General features: G+C 50.2%; 4 protein-coding genes across 4 annotated transcripts; 3 read left to right on the forward strand and 1 right to left on the reverse strand.

The window, feature by feature from the left end:
* Nucleotides 1–3,271: 3,271 nt before the first annotated feature.
* Nucleotides 3,272–5,804, forward strand: BDW70DRAFT_142934 (uncharacterized protein). The gene is made up of 4 exons (XM_073738016.1): nucleotides 3,272–3,474; nucleotides 3,769–4,397; nucleotides 4,450–4,567; nucleotides 4,630–5,804. The coding sequence occupies exons 2-4, from the start codon at nucleotides 3,875–3,877 to the stop codon at nucleotides 5,087–5,089; spliced, it is 1,101 nt and encodes a 366-aa protein (XP_073592507.1). The 5' UTR covers nucleotides 3,272–3,474; nucleotides 3,769–3,874; the 3' UTR covers nucleotides 5,090–5,804.
* Nucleotides 5,805–5,808: 4 nt separating this feature from the next.
* On the forward strand, nucleotides 5,809–7,818 carry BDW70DRAFT_106474 (putative MFS transporter). The gene is made up of 5 exons (XM_073734418.1): nucleotides 5,809–6,227; nucleotides 6,303–6,495; nucleotides 6,555–6,599; nucleotides 6,658–7,135; nucleotides 7,189–7,818. The coding sequence occupies exons 1-5, from the start codon at nucleotides 5,893–5,895 to the stop codon at nucleotides 7,710–7,712; spliced, it is 1,575 nt and encodes a 524-aa protein (XP_073592508.1). The 5' UTR covers nucleotides 5,809–5,892; the 3' UTR covers nucleotides 7,713–7,818.
* A 2,070-nt stretch (nucleotides 7,819–9,888) lies between these two features.
* Nucleotides 9,889–11,705, forward strand: BDW70DRAFT_153109 (major facilitator superfamily domain-containing protein; the record flags this gene model as incomplete). The annotated part of the gene is made up of 4 exons (XM_073739566.1): nucleotides 9,889–9,943; nucleotides 9,989–10,056; nucleotides 10,123–11,238; nucleotides 11,457–11,705. The coding sequence occupies 4 exons, from the start codon at nucleotides 9,889–9,891 to the stop codon at nucleotides 11,703–11,705; spliced, it is 1,488 nt and encodes a 495-aa protein (XP_073592509.1).
* A 2,612-nt stretch (nucleotides 11,706–14,317) lies between these two features.
* On the reverse strand, nucleotides 14,318–16,230 carry BDW70DRAFT_163282 (CFEM domain-containing protein; the record flags this gene model as incomplete). Its single annotated transcript, XM_073741277.1, has 8 exons — nucleotides 14,318–14,898; nucleotides 14,957–15,024; nucleotides 15,080–15,462; nucleotides 15,540–15,607; nucleotides 15,667–15,703; nucleotides 15,768–15,946; nucleotides 16,012–16,147; nucleotides 16,207–16,230. 8 exons carry the CDS (start codon nucleotides 16,228–16,230, stop codon nucleotides 14,318–14,320), a joined length of 1,476 nt encoding a protein of 491 aa, XP_073592510.1.
* Nucleotides 16,231–16,980: the final 750 nt, after the last annotated feature.

The following is a 16,980-nucleotide window of genomic DNA, read 5'->3' on the forward strand; positions in this document are numbered from 1 at the left end:
AAACTTATTTTCAGAAATACAACCAAGAATTGCAAGGCTTTGGACAATATAATTATTACACTTTCCTATCTAAATAAAACAGCGCTATTTATGAGTACATGATAATCTATTATGTCCTGTCTGGTTGCAGTTGCTGCAGGTTGGTGGCCTACGTTGCCTTGGCACCTGTTGGGCGAGCTCTTCATGTTCTTGTGCTTTTTGCTGTCCTTCACTGCCTGTCAAACTGCCACCAGTCTGAATAAAATATCTTGATGTCTTCTGCTTCTCTCTTTAACTTTGAATACCTGCACGAAGCTGCTGGATCTCTTGCTGTACTAGAACAGCATTCATCATAGTAATCTCTGCACTTTTGACAATTTTATCCACTGCCTGCTCCATTGTACTAGGAGATATCAATTGGCGGCTTCAAAGATGTTGAATTCGCCTCTTCTGCCTTTCCAGCTGTTGTGGATTTGCTGGAGTCTTGCCTATACCAAATGATTGGTTGCTTTCAGATGTGGATGGTGGTGTTGGTGTTTTAGGCTTTGTTGGTAGCCTTGATAGGACTTTCTCAGGTAATAGTGGGATAAGACCAGTTGCTGCAAAACCACTTTGGATATTAGATGAAGATATAGCGCGTTCAGGAACAGAAGGGAAGATATACAGGAAATCTTCCTTCTTGATTGAGAAGCCCCATTTTCCATAATTTTTGCAGTCTGTTTGCCATAGAAATGCTTTAAAGGTGAGAAGCAGGTCATATCAAGTGGTTGAAGGTGATGAGATGAATGAGGAGGCATATATAATGGAATAATCATCCTTTCTGTACAGAACTTATCAAATCCTGCAGCAGCATGACTGCTATGGCCATCCAGAATTAATAGGCAATATCTTCCAACTGTCCGTGGAGCTGTATGAATATCAAAGCAATTTTGAAGCCAGTCCAAACCTAATTTATCAGTCGTCCACCCATTCTTGCTGACACTGAGTTGATAGTTGCTTGGGATATTATTATACCACTGAGATTGATGATTCTCTGCAGCCAGGATAATATATGGTGGTAGTGCCCATCCAGATGTATTCACTGCAATAATTGCAGTAGCCCACTCTCTATTCCCAGGCTGAACTGCTTTGGCACAACTATTCTGGTATCTGCTCCGCAGATGACTTTTGCAGTTAATATCACACCCATCTGAAAGCCAGCCTCATCCATATTATAGATGTCCCCCTTAGCAATCCCATGTCACAGGCTATGGCCTGGATCTTGGTTGTCGGCCATGCCCTCAACCTGGTTCTAAATGAGGTCTCTGCAACATCAGTGTACAGCCTCGCAATTGCGGCCTCGTAGGAAAAGAGATCCGTCGGCATGCAAGTCCCAGAAGTCGGAAGTCGTGACGTATGATTGGGAAAGGTTGATAAAAGGGAGGAGGAAGATATCTGCGCTTCTATCTTTTGTTTCTTTCTCTAAGCTTGTGATATTCCTGAATACAGGACAGCTAGTTGAAAACAATACTACCTACGCCCGTTACATCCCATACTTCTCAATAGTACCGGAAAACCCGCAGAACCACTCCTGGAATAGGTCAGGATCATCACATCTTGCTTGCTGATAGTCATATTTTCGTGTATATTTAGAGCTTAGCTCTGCATGTCGGTTAACATAACGATTCACCCAGTTTTCACCAACTGTAGGATTCTTCGAGGGAGATAATCATGCTGCAAGTAGAAGCTGTGCTAGGTAGCGAACAGTTGATATCTGTAGAGGAAGACCACGCTGACCCATATCAATAATCCATTTCTATAATGTTGATTCTTCAAGGTTTGTCAATTTTCTGCAATTAGCAAGTACTTCTTTGCGAGAAGCTGTTCCATTGAGCCGGGTCATCAAAGGTCTTGGTGTACGTCAAATGCCTTTGCAGCAGCAGTTTTTGACTTAAAAAGCCCCTTCTTATAAGCATTGATAGCTAACGGCATACGCTCTTCCTTTGAGAGCTCAGCCATGTTGTTGTGATCGAATGATGAACTGATAAAGGGGTGGCCGCGTTGTTCGGCGGTGACCGCGCAGCTCGGTGGTGGATTACGTTACTAGTCTATCCAGAGCAGTAGATGACCTGAGAAAAGGTAATATCCAACAGTTTGCCGTCGAGGCGAAAGGAGGCATAGGTGTTCAAGGCGTGCAAGTTAGGGCAGGCCCAGCTCGCACGTGATATCACGATCGCGCATAGGCGCGCCAGCGGACGGTTCAGTATTGTAGTTCAGAGTAGGATACCTGTCAATAGCCAAGATCCTTCTCAGGGGAAGCTCTGTGTACTGGTATGGTCTATGGGACTTGATAAGGGCTATGGGTTAAAGAAATCTCAACCTCAGGGCCGCCATCCGAACGCAACATATTGTTAGACATCTCGATAAATAATACCCCGTTCTATATTCTGCAACTAGCATTCTAGCTAATGGTTTATAATGAGCGCTAATGGCGCGCCAGAGGTGTATAGGCGCTAGAAAAATCGTCTTTATAGACGCCTGGGAAATGTTATGAGGGCTGACTTTGTATACTCTACTGGTTCTAAAAATGGCCATGGAATAAATCAGTACAGCTAATGCAAAGCGATGGTTGCAGAGATTACAGCAATACAGTTTGGGGAGCAGTACAACGGCATGACGATATCTACTGTCATTACAGTAAGCGACCACTATCTTCGCTTACCGAGGGATTTTGATGGCGTTGCGCGAACCAAGCTAGATATGCTGTAATCTACGACCGTAAGTTCAGGATAACCAACGCTGGCCACTGAGCAATGAAAGGGTGGCTAGAGAAATCGCCGGAAATACCGTGGCGGGCGGTATCAGGATGGTCTAGATTACTGCACACTTATCCGGCAATTAATGAAAACTAACCTCGGAATTATGTCAGTGCTAGGCAACCGACAGCCTCCTGAATATGCCATAAATACCGGTCTAAGGCCGGGTTTTTCCGAGCCCCTGCACTTAGCCCGGTCGCCATGTCAGACCTAATAAGAGCTTGAGGGAGGCTGATGCCGTCAGACCTTAGTTTTGCAGCCTTGACGGTTTTTCATTTATAATATGCGAGGCGCGGGCGGAAGCAGTCCGGGAAGGTAAGATCCGGCTTAGCATACTCTCTCTGTACATACTGGCCGCGGGCAGTGACACTTTGGGCCAGATCGACAATCCTTCGATCGAGGCACAGCATGATTTACACGCGGATCGGGCCGGATAGAGAGAACAGGAGAGGTAACAGGTCCACACTCAGACTCACGGCATGGCTGAATGGGAATAAAGGCCTGAAACGGCATGTTTTAGGAGGAGGGGAGCAGTCAAGGACAGAGTGTCATGGTCAGGGTCAAGCAACGGCGCAAGCACCATTGGTCCAGGGTTGCAGGGGGCCTAATGATTCCCCTACGAGCGAGCCGTGTTCACCTGGCCCCGTTATGCAAAAGTACGATCTCGGCAGGGCCTTCAAGTGGTCCTCCATCTCGGTCGGTATAGTTCCCCCAATCAATGGCCTGGGTCCCCCCGAACAGCACCGATACCTCTTGAAGGTAGGTCGATGAACCAGAGACAAAATCATTGTTACCCTTGTCATAATCTTCAGCGTGATCCTGCTCATTACAAACGGACAAAATCCTCCGTGTTCATATGCAAGTACCAGGGATCCTCTTCTAATCCCTGCTAGGTAGAAGTCTAGCGCACCAACTACTGTGTCCTGATCCTTGGCTGTTTGGGCTTTCGCTACGGAGCGTGAATTCCTGGGCAGCGCTGACTTTCCCTGCCTAGTGGAATCCGCACCTGCTCGTCGTGAGAGAGCACCCTGTCGACATCATGAACATCTTGTACTCTGCGAAGATACCTCCTCTTCCGCCTCACCCTGCCTACTGATAAGATGTCCGTACCGGATCGTGGGTGGGTGATTCTCGCCGTCTCGTGGCCCCTCTTTGGCATCTGCCTCATCCTTGTCGGCCTGCGAGTCTGGGTGCGCACGCGGGTCATCAAGTCCTGGGGCTGGGATGACCCCTTCATCGTTCTCGCCTTCCTCTGCGCAACAATGAACTCGATCTTTGTGACTGTGAGCGCACACTACGGCACCGGTCACCACGCGAGTGACCTATCGGACTACCAGCGAATCAAGTCGACCAAGTTCAACTGGCTCTCGCAGGGATTCCATGTCATGTCAACGAACTGGGGGAAGGTTTCAGTTGCGATTTTCCTGCTGCGCATCATCCACAAGGTTAAGCATCATCGACCGATGATGTATGGTGGTATCTTGCTCCTCACGGTAGTGAATACGGTGTGCGTCTACACCATATATGGGCAATGTACTCCGACGAGAAGGTTATGGAATTCGAGCGTCGACGGACACTGCTGGGCTCCGGCTGTACAGAGGAACTATGCGTTTTTCCAAGGGTGTATGTGGCCAAAAGCACCCGTCGCTGAGAGCTACATTGCTAACAGAACCAGCATTCTCTGCCTTTTCTGACTTGGTCCTTGCCGTCTACCCACTGACGACCATCTACGGCCTGCAGATGGCGCTCAAGGTCAAGATCGGCTTGGGATGCGTTTTGTCGCTGGGAGTCATGTATAGTCATCCCTCCTTGCCACTTGATCTGCTTTTCTAACCGCTCAATCGACTATATACAGTGCGATGATCGCCGCGATTGTGAAAACTATCAACCTGGCCTCCCTCTCCGCGCGAGCAGACTACCCTTGGGACACCGTCGACTTGACGATCTGGATCGCGGTCGAACAGTACCTCATTATCCTGGCAGCGTGCATCCCCACCCTGACTCCCCTTTTCAATATCGTGGTGCGCCAACGCACAAGCAAGAAATCGACCTCTAACGTCAACTATAAGGCTGGCCATCAATCGGGCCGGTCCCACCCGTACGATGGATATGCAAATGTCGGCGTTGGGAAGGGCGAGCCAGATGGGTACCCACTTGCGTGGACAAGGGTCGAGCGAGCCCGCGCGGGCAGCCACAGTGACAGCGAAGACCCCATTATGACGACGACGGAGTCGGGCCGGGGAATTCTGATGACGACAGAGTTCCATGTCCAGACTGGGTCAGAGGATGGAGACGAGCACGTGGAGCGAAGATGAAGCCGTAGTATATTCAAGGCATCCTTTCATAATTGACATTCTTCGCTTCTCCCCTCCGTCTGGGCGCCCTCGAGCGCACGGAGTACCCGTATGGAGATCCTTCCATCTAAAAGGAATTTAAGCGACGCGATCCACCAATCCTCTTGGGCCCCGGGCCCTAACCCCGGTTTGTGAACCGACGATCCTGCACCGAAGGAGCCATCCCGCGGTCCCTTGGCTGGATAGCGTCAAGCTAGTGTCAAGCGTCCTCATCATCTCGGCCGGCCAGCCAGCCACTCATTTCACGCACAGAGAGCTATGCCATGACTGCACTTAGGAGGTCGTTACCGGCCACACGTATGCGTAACAGCTGCGCCGTACAGGGATTTGGACTGGATGCGCAATCTATGCTTCTAGAACGGCCCCCTAACCCCGTGGCGAGGCCACGTTCTCACCGAAATGACCCCCTAAGGCCGTAGTGAGGACAATAATCTGCCGCAGTTGCACTTAATCTTGGCCCGGTGCTGCATATCTGATTAAATGTGTTCTTTGGATGAAACGCTTGTCCCGTAATTCGTAGCTAGCCTGGCTCCGCCTGAATTAGGGTTGTCGGCCTCGTCTCGACTTTCAAAGTTAATGTCTCCGCACAGGCCGGCAGGTTCGAGTCGTCGCTTTGCCGAACGATCGTTATGGAATAGTTGATATTTATCCGTACTTAAGGACGATCGCCTGCCAAAGAAACTTGCTTTTTTCTCCTCGTTTCACTTGCCGTTGTCTTGAACGTCACATCCGCACTCCATCCACTCGTGTTGAATCGCGTTACAATGGATGATCCCAAAGTCCAAACCGCTGAAACACCCACGAGGTCTATCTCAGACGCCGAAAAGGGTTCAGGAAATGTCGATCTCGAAGAGCTCGGCGAGCGAGAAGGCTATGTTCTCGACACTTCTCTCGTGCAGAACCAACACCAACACCAGCATCTCAAGACCACACCAGACGGCAAAACAGTGCTTATTCCCCAGCCGAGCGATTCGCCCAATGATCCACTGAACTGGTCCTCATTCCGTAAACACTTGATTCTTATTGTCGTCTCCGCGACGGCGTTCTTGCCCGACTATGGGAGTGCCACGGGGGCTGTGACACTTATCCCGCAGGCTGCGTATGTCCCGGCTCCTTTATATTCTTGCCCTCATTAGGATATTTACAGACTTGGACTGACTGGCAATGGTGGCAGGGCGTGGAACATGACTCAAGACCATGTCAACCACTCACAAGTCGGCAACGTCTTCATGCTGGGTGCCGGTGGACCATTCGTCGTCGCCCTATCCGCGTACTTTGGACGGTTTCCCGTGCTCTTCTGGTTCGTGGTGATTGCGCTCGCAACGGCGATCTGGTGCACAGCTGCACAGTCATTTGAGTCGTTCATGGTATTATCGCTCTCCCATCGCCACTATCGTCATCCTTGCTAATACGTTAATCTTCACAGGCTGCGCGTATCCTGAATGGTTTCTTTTCAACCGTTGCCCAGGGCGTACGTACCCAGCTTACCTGCCATTCTTGCTAGGACGTCAAGCTAACGCAGCATGCAGGGTGGTCTCATGTTCATCAAAGACATGTTCTTCTTCCATGAGCATCCGCGCAAGATCAACATCTGGAGCGCGTTCATCGTGCTCTCGCCGTACATGGGCCCACTCTTTGCAGCATTCATAACGACGACGCAGATCTGGCAATGGGCATTTGGCGTATACTCGATCGAGACCGGGCTGTGCCTGATTGCGATCGCGCTCTTTGTCGAAGAAACATACTACGATCGGCGCAACAAAAGCTACGAACTCGTGCCCAATGGGCCACGCTGGAAACGCATGCTTGGAATTCAGCAACGGCAGAGCGGGTACATTGTCAATACTGTCACAGACGCGGCGATGAGACCGATCAAAGTGATTGTGAAGCCGGTTGTGCTCATTGCGACGCTTTACTATTTGCTTACCTTTGCGTGGGTTGTTGGCATCAATACGACGCTGAGTATCTTCTTGGGACCGTTGTATGGGTTCGGCTCTAAACAAATTGGTATTACCCCTTTCTCAGACAGAGCAGAGCATATTAGCTAATGGGCGCGTTAGGTTTCTTCTATTTCACCCCCATCGTTGCCGCCATCCTCGGTGAGGTCACCGGCCACTGGCTCCACGACAGCATGGCGGCCCTCTCCTCCAAACGAAACGCCGGACGCCTTGAGCCTGAGGCGCGCCTGCTGGCAATCTACATTGCAACGCCATTTATGGTAGCTGGCTTGATCCTGCTGGGTTTCGCGCTGGAAGAAGCATACCACTACATGATCGCCGCGCTCGGATGGGGCCTGTATGTATTTGGAATCATGATCGTGACCGTCGCTATCAACGCGTATGTTCTCGACAGCTATCCAGAGGCAAGCGGGGAGGTTGCGGCGTGGATTAACTTTGGCCGGACGACGGGAGGGTTCGTGGTATCGTACTTTATGGTTACCTGGGCGGGCGATCAGGGTGCTAAGAGGCAGTTTGGGACCATGACCGGCATTGTAGGCTTTGCGCTGCTGATGGTTGTGTTTTTGCAGTTTGCTGGGAAGAGTCTGAGGAGATGGGCGGGGCCCGTGAAATTTAAGACTACTTGAGATAGGTCGTTTAGCACTATACAGATTAGTGCGTATGGTATGATCTAGTTGGGTGGAATAGAGCGATTTATCCAGAAAACTGTTGTCATTCTGGAATTCGTCTTCCATTACCTTGACGTGGTGTTTGACGGATGAGCGTATATGGAATTTATCACGCCGCCAGAGAGTCAGCGGAATCAGCCTCTTCGCAAAGGGTCCTCTGTTCAGCCTGTTCAGCGGGAAAGTGAAATTTGCGAGCCGTGAATACCCTCATAAACATATAACATATAACATTTTCCCTTAGGGTTCCATGTCACTACGGTTATCACAGGTGGCCAAGATGGGTAGGAAAAAGTCATTGGCCCGGATAGTTTGGAAAACGCTGGATAGCGATGGTTCCCCAATAGTAAAACCCGCGTTTAATTACCATATTGTGTTGTATACTAAAAGCTGCACCGTAGGCGTCCTTCATCACTCGGAACTTGAGGTACCTGCCCAGCTGTTTCTCATCGCCTGCCACCCTTCTATTCTCAAGCTAAGGCTGAAACTATAAAGAGATAATGGTGCAGGCTAAAATACCCTGCTTGCTGTAGGAAAGGATTTATTTCTGTAATAGAGCTTCCACTCGTATCGGTTGATAAGACTTGGGATATTTTCAATGCAAAGTTTGTCAATATATGGAGATATCCATACCACGCCTTGTGCGGCGCTCAAAAGACGTCTTCCTCGGCGATGTGTATCGGCAACGCGGAACTTATGTCACTGCGGTTATTGAGGAAGAACTAAGGGGTCGTATAACCTGGGCGCGACTGATACCCCTGATTGTTCATGGAGATAAGCGCACAATATAGAGATTCGGGAGCTGGCCGGTGTTGTGATTGGTTCGGTGGGATAAGAGCCACTGTTAATATCAGTACTATATTGCTAGATATAGAGGAATCTGGCGCAGCTGTTGATGTAGTCAAAGGTGAGGGTCGGCCGGAGACAGCAGATTGAGAATGCCGGCGTGAATTGGACAAAACTCGTCTCCCGCAGTTCTATAAAAATGAAAAATAAATAATAAAATTGATTATAAAAATAGAAAGATTTGACAGAGTATCTGCGGCAAATATATCTAATACTAGTAAGCGTCGACGTCTCTGCGCGAAAGTCAAGGCGGACAGTGCTGTCTTTTCCACAGGGAATACATGACCGTTTTGATTTTTCCCCGAACCAATAGCCTATCGGGAACGTCGCAACCGGTCTTTGTGGTATCAATATCTTTGGTCAGGGTATGGCCCTGGCGGCAGATGGGCGAAGATGCCTGTGTATCAGGAGCAAGCTAGCGAATTCTTGTGGGCAACATATGGATATAATATAGTTTCTTTCTTGGCCCTTCAGTCTCACACAGTACGGCGGTCTCCAACCGGGCTTATGCTCTATATCCTGATACTTGGACGAGGAAAGCAACGCATTATTATTATCCACTGTAGGCTAGAAAGTTTATATAATTAGTTTACAAAGAAAACCTAGGACTATCCATGCTTGATATCCAATGATATAACGCCCCATCGGACGGTGATCTGCACAAAATAGAAGTGATCGGTATGATGCGGTTGTCCAGGCAATAGTTCGAGAGGCGGTAACCTGAACTTGATGCTCAGATGGATCGAGGTTGAGATGTTTAACGCGCGCTGGGCTATAAGAGCCAATGACACACAGGGCATGGGGTGAGGAACAGCAGCTTGGGAAGAATGTTATCCACCATGAGAGCTTGTCCAGTTCCAGCCACACACCCGCGATCTTGAATCTGATTTGCTTGCTGCTTTCATTAACGATGATTAACGGCACTGATAATCATCTCGTGTTGGCACATCTGCTGACGGGTGGGTTGCGGGGTTAACTTGCTAACTTTCAAGGTAAGCCTCGCAAATGCGCCGGCTCTTCTTGTCCATTGATTGGACGATAAAGCATCGCCATATCTTGATGTTGGAGTAGCCAAGCTACGATAACGGCAGATGCCCAGACCTTGTGACCGCGGTTCAAAGTTTCTCGCGTGGCTTGAGATAGCCCCCTGCTTCTTTAATGTGCTTGTGGTTATACCTGCCTCATGCGGCGATAGCGTGCTGTACTGCCATCCTTGATATACGTTCTTTGCCCGCTTTGCGCGTCCAGAAGAAAGTGGACTGATGAAGTATAGAGGTAGTAAACGGCAGAGATGGAGAGTCAGACTCTGTTTCATGAACCCCCCGGTACAGTGACAATCGAGGACTGTGAGTACGGCCAAGTGTTTGATGACTACCGTCCTAACAGAACAGTGCATCATGGCCAGGAGGCGGTCATTGTGCTCAAACCGACTCCATCAGAGGACCCGAATGATCCCCTGGTAAGTTCAAATATTGGCCCTTCAGCAGGCGAAGGAAGGCTTAACCTGCTAACGGACCGGCGCCAGAACTGGCCGAAACTGCGAAAGCTCGTCAACTTCGCCCTCGCAAATTTTTACACTTTGGCCACCTTCGTGCTCCTCGACATCGGGACCGTGATATGGGTTCAGCTGAACGCTGAACTGGGCATCAGCTGGTCGAACCTGAACAACTCATTCGCTGTGAACCTTGCAGGCCTCGCTGTTGGCTGCATCCTAATTGTCCCCTTCGCGATCAAGTACGGCCGTCGGAGTATCTATATACTTAGCTCAACAGTGCAGCTCGTAACGGCGATATGGCAGGCGAAGATGAATACGACCGCTGAGCTGCTCGCCATCAACGCTCTTAATGGGTTCGCGGGAGCCGTCAGCGAGGCGCTGGTGCAGATGACGATTGTCGATATCTTCTTTGTTCACCAGCGCGCGTCTGCCAATGCGTTTTATAACTTTATGGTCAATACGGGAGCGTATCTCGCCCCGGTGGCGGCAGGGTACTGTGCGACTGCACAGGGGTGGCGGTGGATCTGGTGGTGGACGTCTATCATGCTGGCTATCAATACGCTGCTCTTCCTTCTCGCATTTGAGGAGACAAAGTACATTCCCATGCTTCTCGGACAGGTCAGCGAGCATGGCCATACTGACCGCAAAACCCGATACGAACAGCCCGACACGAAATCCAGCGGCAGCACTCAGGCTACTGGTGAGCTGGCCACGGAGACGGAGGCATACCCCCGAAAGCCGTACAGAGAGCGTTTGGTCCTCATAACGAAAACAGATAATCCAATCTGGGAGAATGTTAAGCGGCCGCTGGTCGTTTTGGTGTCCTTTCCTGCCGTCACATTCACAGCATTCGTATGGGGCTGCTTTCTCTCCTGGTTCTCGATCATTGCAACAACTCAGTCATCTTATCTTGCGCTACCTCCGTACAACTACAACTCCTCGCAGATTGGCTTATTCAATCTTCCCCCGTTTATTGGAGGTGTCATCGGCGGGGTCCTCAGCGGGCCGGTCAACGACTGGTACGTCCTCTGGCGCGCGAAACGAAGCAACGGGGTGTTTGAGCCTGAAACCAGACTGCATTTGAGCTTACCTGCTATCATCGCTACACCGATTGGATTGCTTGTCTTTGGTATTGGCCTAGCAAGAGTAAGTTGAGAGCCTAGGTCTGGGACCCAGTCGAACTGCTGGCTAATGGTAGCAGGGCTGGCCGTGGTGGTCCCTTGCTCTAGGCAGTGGAGTCTTTGGCTTTGCCATGTTCTGCATCGGCGCCTGTGCACTTACGTATCTTGCTGATTGCTACCAGGAAGTATGCTTACCCAGCCTTCTGCTTCTATGTTCTGCATATCCTGACAAAGTGTGAGTAGATAATTGGTGATGCCCTAGTGGCCGTCGCATTCGTCCGCAACGGCCTAGCGACCGTCTTCGTCTTTGCAGTGACGCCGTGGATCGAAGCTTCAGGCTTAATCAACATGTTTATTGCGGTCGCGTGTATTGCGACGGCCATGACACTGACGATGATCCCAATGATCGTATTTGGTAAGCGGCTAAGGGTCTGGACGGAGGTGAGATATCGACGGATGGCAGCGTTGCAGCCTGGAGTTAGAAGGCTTTAGTTGGTGTAAGCCCAAGGGTCAATTTCAAGGTATTCTGGTGAGGTAGACCACCAGGATGGCGAACAGTAGAGATGCGGTAGGGAGCAGGAGAATAGATGCCCATTGGATTGGGCATAATACATACTTGCATAGTGATTTCGGGGTCATCTATAACTTGCAATTAACTGCCAATGCCCTACGACACATGTAATGAAACGAAAACATGCTGACAACGAACACGAGGCCGGACTAGCGAAAAGGCGAAGCTAGGGATGCCGTCCGCTAGGGAATCACGGAAAAAGCAGAAAAAAAATGATAATGATGGAGTACATCAGACTAGACGCCAACCAAGGGAAAAGAAGAAGAGCAAAGCGGAGTTTTATGTTCCTATAATGGTACCTCTGGCGAAGGAAGCACACTACCTGCTGTAAAGCATAAATAGCAAGGGACTGGAATCCGACATTGAGCTATGTCCGTTATCCATGACAAAGTCAAATGAAGCAAACCTTTCTAGTAAGATGCCTTTTAGCGTGGAAGCTGATATTTGGAAGATAGAGTATGAAACCTCCAGTGAGTCTCTATAGTAATACCACCATTCGCCGTCCCTTTCATATAGTCGCTGCATTTCAGCCGGGAGTGTCGCTCTATAAACGAGTTCGCTTTTTGTGACCTTGGTTAAAAGCAGCCTGGTCATCCTCGGACTATGTTAACTCATTTCAGTAAATGGTCCCAATACCAATGGTTTTGCTCACTTCAATTGCGCTTACTGCTAAGCTACCTCTCAACGGCAAATTAAGGACTACTAGGATATGTGAAGTATCACGGGCATCACACCGGATTGCATCATTTAGTGCCTACGCTTCTCTTTTGCATCCAGAACAACCTTATATTCAAACAGTCTCCAAGTCTTCCGCCCTAGCGGCTGATTAATAGATCTTGCTCTTTGTCGGAAGCAATAAAGGTGTGAAGGATACGCATTAGATGAAACTTTAAGTCTTGTTATCCAGCAAACACCAACACTAACTCCACGATCACGAAGGCTCATCTTGACGTATCCTAATTCGGCGGCCGGATAAGAAAAATCCGTGCTAATTCCTGACAACTTATTATTGAGGCCCTCTACTGAAGCCGAAGAATGTCCTGAGTCAGAACGCGCCATCGTACTCCGGAAGTTCATTCCGCACGATCATGCCGGAAGATAGTTCCCACCAATATTTCCCAGATGGCGCTCAAACCTAGTCATCCATGAGCTCAACCTTGCTGCCCCGCATCTCTACAGCATTTCCCGCGCAAGCAACCACCATTCTGAGACAGACGACAGCGAAGCCTAGAGGAAGTGGGTTTGATGGCAGCTGCAGTGAACGCGGGAGCTGGAATACTACCAGCTTCGAGAGGCCAGGTGCCTGGCGTGGGCTGGGCACCTAGCTCTATCATTCATCCTGCAGTGTCATTAGGCCATGCTGTCAGTATTACACAACATCCAGCAACTGCAGTTCACCCGATACCATCTGCGTCTTTGAACATACCCCAGGCACCTCAGTCGGTGCCAGCAGCTATATCGCAGATGCACATTCAACCATTAGCTCCTCCACCAGCATTATCAGCACTGCCAGCGCAACCTTCACAAAGCATCATTGTAACCGACGACCCCACCCACAATGGCTTCCTCATTCATCGACAGCACTATCGGCCCACGAGCGTCGCCAATCCTATTCCCTACTCGAACGATTCCCCGTCGACAGAACCCTTCACGCAGCATAAGATCACAGTGCCCTCCTGCGCAACGCCGACCCAGCCTTGCCAGTATACGCAAACCCATCAGCAATGGGATACAACCAGATACGCATATCCACAATTGCATAGACACCTACAGGAACAACAGGCTCCAACCATGGACATACCCATACCGATAGAAGGACACGTTTTTCTTGGACAGCGAGAAGACAAGGGGGCGGTGGGATCAATGCCTCGCTCGACGAGGCGCTGGATGACTTTATCGCCGGCGTCGACGAAGAGATGAAGGGCGGATTGGTTCTGATGCCGCCCGATCCGACGTTAGGTGGTCACTGGCCTGGAAGGTATTTTGAGGAGTTGGGCGTCGGCAAGGGAATAGTTGTGGAGTGGATGAAGATGCAGTGACCACGGTTGCTATTAAGGATCGAGAGAGGTATGTTGGACTTTAGTAAATGAGACATCGAGGTAGTTCCTAGAGGAATAGGTAATATATAATGTTAATGCAACCGTGAGCGAGCGGATGGGGCCGGCTATGCCTTAGGGCATTGCAAAAACGTTGGACCTCCCTGCCATTGTGGGTAATATTGGCCTATCGTTCAAGCGACCACTCGCAATCTTTGTTCTTATAGCAGCCTTTGCTCTACCACCTTTCTATCTGGCAGCTAGATATTATGTGTACCACCCAAGAGACACGAGAAGAGTAGATGTTGCTTTGAACAGGATCTTGGCCCAGAAGTTTAGTTCCTAGAGAAAACTAACCTTATAAGAGGAAGACGACTAGCAGTGATAGTACAAGACTACGTACCTTAGATTCGCATACTAAATAGACTCAGAAAGCAGATCCCATAGCGCCAGAACATCCATTCGCTCCAAATATCTCATCAGTTGAGACACTGCGACTACGTCGAGTCACCGTCCCGAAACCACGTGAAGTGCGATGAGCCCTTGCTCGCCCTGGCTATCGCAGCCTTCTTCGAGAACAAGCAATAATGAGCACGCGGGTCTTCATACCTCGTTGGCGGCAACAATGGCGACGGTTTCGAGTCATCGCTGTATTCTCGCTGCTTTCGCCAAGGGTGCCCTTGAGTCTGCACGTCCGCTTTTATCACTCTCACGGAGTCTTTTGGCGGAACTGTTACGGCGGGGAATTCACGAAGGGGCCATAGATGATTGGTCGTATCTGTCTCTCGACTATCCACCTCCTCGAGTCTGATGAACTGTCCTCCCCCTCCCGCGTTGGAGTTCGACGAGCCGGATTTGAACGGGGACTGAACTCGATGGGCTGACCCAGACCCTGAACCCCCGCTGCCTGGTTTCGACTGTCTCGAACCATATCTGTATCCGCTACTCGGCTGGCTTCCATTCTTGAATAATGTGCTGTATAGCCGTTTCGTCAGCGCCCGAATGCCCGGCATACAGGAGCACATGATTCCAACGTCGATCTCGAGAAGACTCCAGACGCCCACAGGAACGAAGTCCTCTGCAGGAATTCTGTTAGAAACGTTGTTGCTTCAGGAGGAGGGGTAGTGTTGACGCACTAGTTGGATTGGTAGTGTCGTTGAACCCGACTGTTTCAACAAGACGGAGGATGCTTATAATGGTAACACTGTATGTCCAACAAAAGTCAACCCTGACTCTCGTATAGCAGAAAGGAGACATACACAAGCCCCACGGCAAACATCAGGCACATGCCAACTCTCTTCTCAATGCTCATCTGAAGCTTGACAAGAACCGGCATTGGAAGGGCAATTACCAGAATATCGAGGAAGATATTGATAATCGAGTGCGCAAGGAGGAGCGCGTTATGGCTGGTGCATCGGCCTTCATGCTCACCATCCCATTGGTTCCAGTAGTAGGATATTGGCTTGCAGGAGAGGACCTGTGCGAGAAATGACCCGATTGCCCAGAGAGATGTTATGGCCAGCGAGACGAAGACTGCTTTGCGTAGGAGAGCATTGGGAAAGAGTCGAAGGTAGAGGAAGAGCATGGAGAGTTTGATCAATGCTGTGCAGATTGTGTAGAGGACTTCTTCTATAAAGAACAGCTGCAGCAGCAGATGGTGTTAGGAGCTTGGGGTAGCACCCTAGCGGGAAGGGAAGGAAGCGGAAGGTTCCAATATACCTTGAGAGTCTCGCTAATGTCGCTAAACGGAACGGTCCAGATGTTTTTGCCTAACCCGTGGTCCTTCACTTGACCATTGTCAGTTCAGTCCACTTCACCTTCGGCTTTTAAATGCAAGGAGGCATACACGGGAAGCCAACGCCACAAATGGCTGCCGCGACAAGCTGCGATTCGATTAGCATTCTTCCTCTAATTGCATATATCTGCGCCGCCCTGCTCAGCTCGTACCAGGGCAGCACATATCGTATAGTCATCTAACCCCAGCTGTCCAGCGAGAATGCGATACGTTCCTCGTAGGATAACGGAAACGATCGCCACAATGATGCCAACGATATTGACAATGGGAAAGGTGACGGTGTTCTCGCTCGCTGGATACTGGCATGTGGAGTAGGAGTAGTTCTGCGCCGCTGTGAGTGCGATCAGTAGCTGTTTACGTGGAAGGGGTCCGACGGCAATCGAGGTGAGGACTAACTCAGGGACTCCCTGACCGTGCAGCTCACAAGCATGCACGGCGTGAGCTGCGCATTTAGCTGGGCGTCAGCGCAGATGCAGGCGAAATCGGTTAGCGAGCAGGTGGAGTTGTTAAGGGCGCTGATCAGACAGGAAAGCTGTATCCCATTGTCAGTAATCAACGTCCAGGTTAAATGCCAGGGCCTGTAATCCGTACCGCGCAGCTTGGAAGACTGTCCATGGCGCCGATGAGGCGTACATCGACATTGGGGGTCGAGAGTAAAAAGAGAAGTTCAAAATGATTAGGGGGAAATGAGAAGGCCCACGAGCAAGTGAGGCTGATATATCTCCCCACCGTTCGCCTCTTGGGAGAAATCCTGGGGAAGTGGGGATGGGGACTGGGATCAAAGTAGAAATATGCGGCTGTCGAGCTCTTCCAACTACTAGTATTGCGTGGCCTCGGATCCTGCCCTATAGATTTGGATTCCACGCGGAGCAAGCGAGCCCTGGTTTTGCCGTCTTCTCACTGCATCCCCGCTGCTTGACTCAGTAGTCCTGACATGGACTTGAAATGGATCTGGCTAAGAGTAGATTGCGCAACGATAATTGGTCAATTCGAGCCTTCGGACTCGCTAGGGCTTAGCAAAGAGGTCTGTGCAGACGTGCTCACCCGATATTCTTTCTAGCTAGCCCGTTCGCCATATGAATCTTCGTCGGCGACCTCGGCATGATCGCGCTTGGTATAAATCCAATAGGGTTCCTAGTCTTAGCGTCCGCGGTACCGGGAGCGCTCGGTGACTTTTGCGCGTTGGCGAAAGACCCATTGGACACGGACGCAGTTAATAACCAGAGCAAAGGGCACAAATTGAACCTGATGTCTTCCTGATAGCAGGCAGGGCTGATGCACTAGCTGCATGGCTTCGTCCTGGCCCACCGTAGCTGCTATCCGTGCCACACCTCTGACGCAGGAACAGGGGTCCTATTCCCTGCG

Source organism: Aspergillus foveolatus (assembly GCF_047715535.1).
Source record: "Aspergillus foveolatus strain CBS 279.81 unplaced genomic scaffold BDW70scaffold_66, whole genome shotgun sequence".
Classification (NCBI taxonomy): Eukaryota; Fungi; Ascomycota; class Eurotiomycetes; order Eurotiales; family Aspergillaceae; genus Aspergillus; species Aspergillus foveolatus.